The sequence below is a fragment of the Aplysia californica genome, unplaced genomic scaffold (genome assembly GCF_000002075.1).
Source record: "Aplysia californica isolate F4 #8 unplaced genomic scaffold, AplCal3.0 scaffold00335, whole genome shotgun sequence".
NCBI classification, from domain to species: Eukaryota; Metazoa; Mollusca; class Gastropoda; order Aplysiida; family Aplysiidae; genus Aplysia; species Aplysia californica.
In genome coordinates, this window is record NW_004797605.1 from 762,731 (window position 1) to 770,341 (window position 7,611).

At 39.6% G+C, this 7,611-nt stretch overlaps 1 protein-coding gene across 1 annotated transcript in view; it reads left to right on the forward strand.

The window, feature by feature from the left end:
• LOC101854264 overlaps window positions 1-6,910 on the forward strand; it is a gene marked incomplete in the record, with an annotated part of 34,826 nt that extends 27,916 nt beyond the window's left edge. Inside the window, 4 exon segments of the mRNA XM_035970896.1 lie at window positions 3,134-3,496; window positions 4,333-4,390; window positions 5,373-5,381; window positions 6,829-6,910. Of these exon segments, the coding sequence (XP_035826789.1) occupies window positions 3,134-3,496; window positions 4,333-4,390; window positions 5,373-5,381; window positions 6,829-6,892 (494 nt within the window).
• Between the last annotated feature and the right edge of the window lie 701 nt (window positions 6,911-7,611).

Below are 7,611 nucleotides of genomic sequence, written 5' to 3' on the forward strand. Positions count from 1 at the left end.
CCCCCCCCCAAACCTCTTTCTTTTCCGCCCCTAATCAGTGGCGTCGGTATGTTAAGTCTCGTAATCATGAGGTTGCGGGTTCGGGGGCTCGAGCCTGTGAAAGGCTCTTTAGGTCTGCGCGAATTTTCCTCACTTCACCAAGGTGGGAATGAGTATCCCGCCATAGACAACGAAAGATCTTGTCAGTAAATAAATGATGTATGTGTTTTAGCGCATATAAAATAGTAGCTTGAACGGTATGCTTTCCAGAAAGTTTAAGAATGCTATCAGGTCTTCTGAGGCAATGATATAAATTGTAAAGCGCATATAGAGCTTGCTGTTGAATGGGGATTTGCGCTATACAAAAGGTGTCTATTATTATTATTATTATTATTATTATTATTACTATTATTAGTATTATCAATTGTCACACGGATGTAGAACCCCCTCCCTTTAACCCCCCGTGGACATCCCGGTTTTTGTTGGGAGTGTTCTCTTTTTCCGCAGAAGCTGTTCGATTTACATCCCGGAAGCTTTGGTCGTTTGCATTACGGACTTAATCTGTGGTGCGAAGATGTTCGTTCTGATTCTGTACACTAATTAGTCGCCTTTAGGCTCAAGGGGCTATCCCAAAAATGCTGTTTTGAGAAAATCGAAGGTAAAGTTTTTGGACCCTTGCTCAGTTTCTTTAAAAGACAGGACAGTTTTCTCTATAACCAAGCCAATACACACACCAATTAAACCAAACTTCTCCTATAGGTAGAGCAAAGCCCACTTTCAGTGTAGGTCAAAATTTCTGGGAATCCCGGAAATCTGGGTTAGCCCGCTTGTCCTCAAAAGCGACCAATTATCAAACGCAATCGACAGACCAATAACGAAGATCCCTGATCCTACACAGCCACTCTAAATGATATATCCGGGGAGAAATGGGATGTTCCGTGAACATAATTATCTTTTAAATCACTTAAACCACTTTAGACTTGTAACACTCCCAAGATTAAGTAGTTCTTTATTTTTTGTAGAACTCCTGGTGGGCTAACCGATCTCTTCCGTTCGTATAAAGCAGGTCAGGACCTTGATCAAAATCACATTTTCGGAAGTATCCAAAGAGGATAATCTGCTATAGAGCTTGTACTTTTTTTCATTCTTGCTCATAAACGTGTTCTTTCTACGAGTGCGATATACCATTACCACGGGTAAGATGAAAACTCTGATAAGTTTTAAAACGTTAATCTACTTCTAGGTTTTGATATTAATTTGTGAAACAACTTCGGATAGTACAGGGTTCTTAGACAGGTCTTGTAACTTCGATTTGATGCGTATGTGTTGTATGGCGGTGAAATCAGGAGTTCGTCTAGGCAATTTTTATCATATATATTTTTCCTCCATTTATACCCATTTAAAAAGACGTCGGTCATAGACACAGAAAATCTAAACTTACAGTTTTCAAAAACTGGACATCTCGCTAACGTTACCTATGACACCACGAGACCCCCACCTCATTCAATCGCAGATATCTCGACTTCTATTCAAGACAGATGGATATTTGTTCCATCAAAAGCAAGGCAGATACCATGAAACTTGTTAGCTTCTCAGTGACTCATTCTAAAAGCTTAATCTGATACAGCAGCGTGTGTTCTTCGTACTACTCTGCTGCTCACGATCTTGTCGTGGCATCTGTTGTTGGTTTTTTTTGGGCCGATCGCCAAATATGCAAAACCAGAATGTGATCTCACTGACACACACCACAATCTTCCACTGTCATACCGATATGAAAGTGAGTGAGGTGGTTACCTTATAGGCCATCTACATAAAAACAATACGGTGCAATACTCTACAGTGCTGTTAAACAATGCGACAATTATATCAGTAGCTCAGAAAGGTGGGATTCTGAACTGTTCCTGTTAGTGTTAGTGATCTCTTTTTGGTGCATCGGAAACAACGCTTGGAAGGTGCGCTGAATACGTTCTTTGTGATAATGTACTTTACATTGACTTTATATCATGGGGGTTTTTTTTCCTACTTTATTTTCATTATTTACCCTTAATGTTATACAATGTGCAAGTAAACGAACTTCTTTCGAGTGATTAAGTGAACTTCACGATGAAAATGATAAGTTATTGTGCTTTATCCTCTACCTATTTTGACCATCGTTACTTAAATGACACCGGCGTCTGTGATGTAGTGGTTAGGAGCTTCGCTGTCGCACACAGGAGACCAAAGTGTGATTCAGGAGTGGGGATAGATTTTTATATTGTACCCAAGGAGGTTTTAAGCTCCTTGGTTGTACCCCTCTCAGCCCGGGTTGGCCCTGACAGGCCTGCCTCCTGAATGATCTAAAGTATGTCGATTGGGGCGTAAAAATACCTACTTTAAAGATGTATTATTACTTTCTTGGTTTTGTGGGGGATGTGCTCAGTGTGCTTCTGTTAAAAAATGCGGTAGTGTCTTCAGAATCTGGCAGGTACACACAGTTAAACAACACAATTAACCGGGTGAACTTGAGTTTTGTGAACGCTTGTTTTTGGACTGCTCTGAGATGTTTCGATATTGAAGGAGGGAGGGTTGTTAGTTTGTTTGTTTAATTGCTTGTTTGTTAACTTGTTTCTCTTGTTGGGGGGGTGGGCTGGGCTTTGTTTTTATTTTGTTGCCTTTTTTAAAGAAGAAATGAGGGATGGGAACATTATTTACAAGACTTTCTTTTCCTCTATGTTGTATATCATGGACATATTTAAATATGTGTGCTCAATTCAAACTCCAACACAAACACCTTCCCCTCATCTTGTCTGTACGTTATGGACATAGTTTTTTGTTTTCATCTCCCCCAGGACTGAGCCAATAGATAACTGTTCCTGCTTCGAGATTAAGGGACTTGATATTATTTTCAGTTTTAAAATTATGCTAGTAAGTAAAAAGAAAAATAATTCGAACCTATATTGTCTGATCTTTTAACACATGCATGCAAATGTTCAAGACAGGCTACGGAAATAAGGCATGCACGCGATCAATACAGACTACGAACACAATTCATACTTGAATTGTTTGTTTTAGTTATGTGTTCCTCTTAACACAGGCATGCAAGTGTTCAAGACAGACTACGAAAATAGCTCGTTCCTAAACTATTTTTCTTACTGATATTTACCTCTTCACACAGGCATGCAAGTGTTCAAGACAGACTACGAGCCGTTCTACAACGCCCTGTACAGTTTTGTCACACAGCTCCCCTCACATCTCAGCCCCAGCGCCCCTCCCGAACTCTCCAGTAAAGTAGGCGTCCTCGCTCGCATCCTGCCCCTTAATGACCCTTCCTTCAGTAAAGGAGACGTGAAGACGTTAGGGAAAAAGTTCTTCATTGTACACGACGTTCTCAACAAGCTGTTGGAGCTTGGCCCCAATGAGGTGACGGAAGATTCTTTGAGCTGGTTCTCCACCGAGTCAAGCACACTTCTTTTACAAATGTTTTCAGTCAAACTTGCTCTGGCCGGTTTACAGCTGGGCGAATCATCCGACGTCTCGGGTGAGTAACTGTCAGAGTGTACACGGGATGAATGAATGAATGAGTGAGTGAAAGAGAAAGTGAAAGAATGAATGAATGAATGAATGAATAAATGAATGAATGAATGAATGAATGAATGAATGAATGAATGAATGAATGAATGAATGAATGAGTGAGTGAGAGAATGAATGAATGAATGAATGAATGAATGAATGAATGAATGAATGAATGAATGAATGAATGAATGAATGAGTGAGAGAGTGAATGAATGAATAAATAAATGAACAAATGAATGAATTAATTAATTAATTAATTGATGAACGAATGAATGAATGAATGAATGGGTCGATGGATGGATGGATGGATGGATGGATGGATGGATGGATGGATGGATGGATGGATGGATGAATGGTCGGATGGTCGGATTTCAGAACCTTTATGGATCTCTGGTAAGAAAGTGTGGAATTGTATAATGTGTTTATGAGTATTCATCAGTTCATTTACATATCCATCCAATGATCTATCTGGGCATCATCGATCTGTCTCTCACTTATAATTGTGTCCCCTTTATTATTCATCCGAATTTTTGTCAAATATCATATCCAAGACCATTAATCAAGCTATCCCTGAATCCATGTCGCGCGCCCCTTTAAGCTGTTGGTGACAAAAAAAGTGTGGGCATCTTTCACAATCAAGCAACTGCGTGACCTTACGTTAGCTGTTTTATTTTTAAGCAAGACTACGCTGCAAACTATTTAGAAGACAACAGATGCTGATCATATTATTTTTGCCTCACTGATTTCTATATTTTAACCAATGATTTATCTACATGTGTGACTTGCTTGTCTGTCTTCCAGTCATATCGGCGGGCATTGGCGGTGTCAACCCTGGCGTGCAGCATTCCATCGGGTCCGCGTAAGTTGACTTTCTTTGCTCCTTAACACTTATTAACAGTACAAATAGATGGGCTCCATGTTGCTCCAACTTGGGACAGCATGTGGGCCCCTTCTGATAACGTCACCACGAGCCAAAGGGTTTTTGTACAAGGGCAAAAGATCGAGCCCATTGTGTGTCGGCTCATAACAAGACCATCTGAAGCCTACATTTTCCTGATAAATTCAACATGATATCCCTGTATCCACTCCACTCCACTCAGTTTTCAACAACAAAAAAATCCAACACTTAAATGTGGGGATCGTGAAGTTCCCTTAATACAAATCGGGGCTTCAGCTAGACTCGACCTAGGCAAAACGAAACATAGGACAGTAACGATGTTACTAATATATCTGGCCAATTTTAACTTGTTGGGATGCAACCAATGAAACGTTGGAATAAAGCTTTCTAAGAAATTCCTGAACTATGCTAACTCTTCTTGTAGCTTATCATATCTTGCGAAGACAGATTTATCAAAGGTATTGCGCAATTGTCCCTTAAGATTGTAATCAGCAATTGGCTGAATGAAAAGCACAAAGTCGATCCCGGCTTAAAATTGTATTTAAAGTGTGTTCTGTCTATCAGCGGTGTCTCCTAGCAATTACTCTTAGGGCACAGAAAATCAGCTGAAAAAGAGATACTACTGGGACGTTTTGTGTCGAATAAGAATTGTGCGGTAAGCTTGAACAAAGATTGCGATATTTAAATCCAGTGAGACTGAAATCACAATTCAAGTTTGTTATATTTAGCAAGAAACCTTTTAGCTTCTTCTACATGTGTAAAGTAAAGCATCTTAATAAACAGATATTGCGTTCAAGACAGAAATCAAGTTTGCCAAAATGTCTTAATGTTATATGTATATTGTGTGTATTGATGCGAAAGGGTTAATGTTCAAACAATGATAATATAATTTGATCTTCTTGCTTTTGTTGCTCCTGTCTTAAACATGACGTCATGTGGTTAGTACAAGGAGGTGTGCTTTGTTTGTTTCCTGCTTCCTTCAGTTTTCAGTTTTGCCTTTTTTTAGCTTTTGAAACTGGGAGAATTTAATTAAAGGTCAACCGAAAGGGGGGAAATGGCACATTCCAAATTACATCTGCTTATTATACTTGTATGAGAGGGATAAGTTGCTATGCTCCACTGCCTAACAAGGCGGACAACTCTCTCTCTCTTGGACTCCATGGGGACCCTTCATAAACCAGCATCACTAGATGATCTCTTAATGTGTGACTTTGCCCTATTATGTTAGTCTAAAGGATATGAGGATAGTAAAATGCGTTATCGTAGACAGACAGACAGACAGACAGACAGACAGACAGACAGACAGACAGACAGACAGACAGACAGAGAGTTGGATAGATAGATCGATAGATCGATATATCAATAGCTCGATAGATCAATAGATAGAGCCTGAATGCACAGACATGACTGCCATCTGACGCTTTTTTTTCCTGGTATTTTATTTTGCTGTTGTTTGTGATTGCATGGAGGTCTTGAAACCACAAGCTCGAACCGGCTTTTGAGAGCAATGAACGCAACACTTTGCTACCTCTTGGTATAATGGGATATGGTTCGATACTCACTGATCAAACATCCTCTGCTGTTATCTCAATCTCCATCTCCAGTGGGTATCGCTATCACAGATAACCAAACCATCTACAAGCTTTTCATTTTTTCTCACAAGCAAAAGATTTTTTCAACACAAAAGAGGACTAGGGGAGGGGCAACAATCGACAGCTTTTCACTTCAAACAATTTCCTGTCAGAGAGATGCATGTTTTGCTTTTTGTCGTCACCCCGTTCCCCTTCAATGCTTGGTGAAATGTACATTGTTGTCATTTGCATGCAAAAAGGGTGTCAACGCGGCATTAAGCATGCCTTTTTACCTTAAAGCAAACTGCTGATTTTTCAATTAATGCAAGCAACTGTAAGAGTTTCTCTAGTCAAAGGTTCCCTAAAGGAACACAGAATTCCTTTCTCTTGTGAGTATAACTTAGCTACTTTTCTCGACCTACCGTACAAGTTCAAGTTTCAGTGACAAAAGATGTTGTCAATACCTGTACTTTAAAGCTAGTCCATCTCCTTAATACAGTGTTCTAAAACATCGTTTGCATTTAATTCCAGACCCAACTTCAATTGTGCAGTCATATATTTGATAATTTGTTCATCTAGGGCGTGGTCTTGGCTTGGTTCCATGCCACTGTTTCGATATAGACGGGCAATATAACTGTTGGCTAGCACTAGATCTAGATCATAACTACCAGTGAGGCAATATTAGAGAGCCCAAAAACGTCATGTACTTGTTAATCTTGCGTACGTGTTTTACTTTGGTAAGTTCTTTGAATTTAGTTTGCAACTGTGGCCCTATGTTGTTACACCAGAGACAAATATCAATCTTTCACTGTTCTGTCTTTCTTTCAGAAACATTCGGGACCTCGGAAAGCTGATCTCGGCATTGAAAAGCTTAATAAACTCTGGAAGTTGAGTTGAACACCTGCACCAACCAGTGTCGACGTCTTCTTTATTGTTCTCAAAAATGTGTATATTATTTGTCTCATGTGAACAAGTGATATGTCAACCCTTAGTCATGATATGATAATATGTGAATTATGTAAATAGAATGTGAGGTGCTACAATCATGGTGTAACTTTCAGAATAATGAACTGGGCAGTATACGTTTAGTGGCAATGATGGATTGGAGGTGGAGACGTAAGGGTTGGATGAGTAATCGATCTTCCAACTTGGCTGATTCTGGAAGTAGAGTGTAATGCGTAGTAAAATATCTTACAGAAAGGTGTCATTAATGATGTTAACAAGGTGACTCTGCGTAATATATTCATTATGTCCCCTTGTAATGAATCGACAGCGAACACTTCAAAGGCTGTTCCACGCATTCATGTAATGTAGACTTAACTAACATTGTACGTGATGCTATTGTTTTTATTCAGAAGTATCCCATTTATCCAGCTTCCAGTTTATCTGCTATCTCGTTCCATGAACCTTTCTCATGAAGGTTCTCCACCTTTGTGTGTACACGAGATGAGAATGTTGACAACGATTGCGGATTTCAAATAAGTCACCCGCCCTGAGTGTTCGGAATCCAGAGTTCTCTTATGATATATATAATTTTGGTTCACTCATCCTTACGCGTCACACATGCACTATAATCAGTTGCACATCGAAAAGGTCGCACGATATTATTCC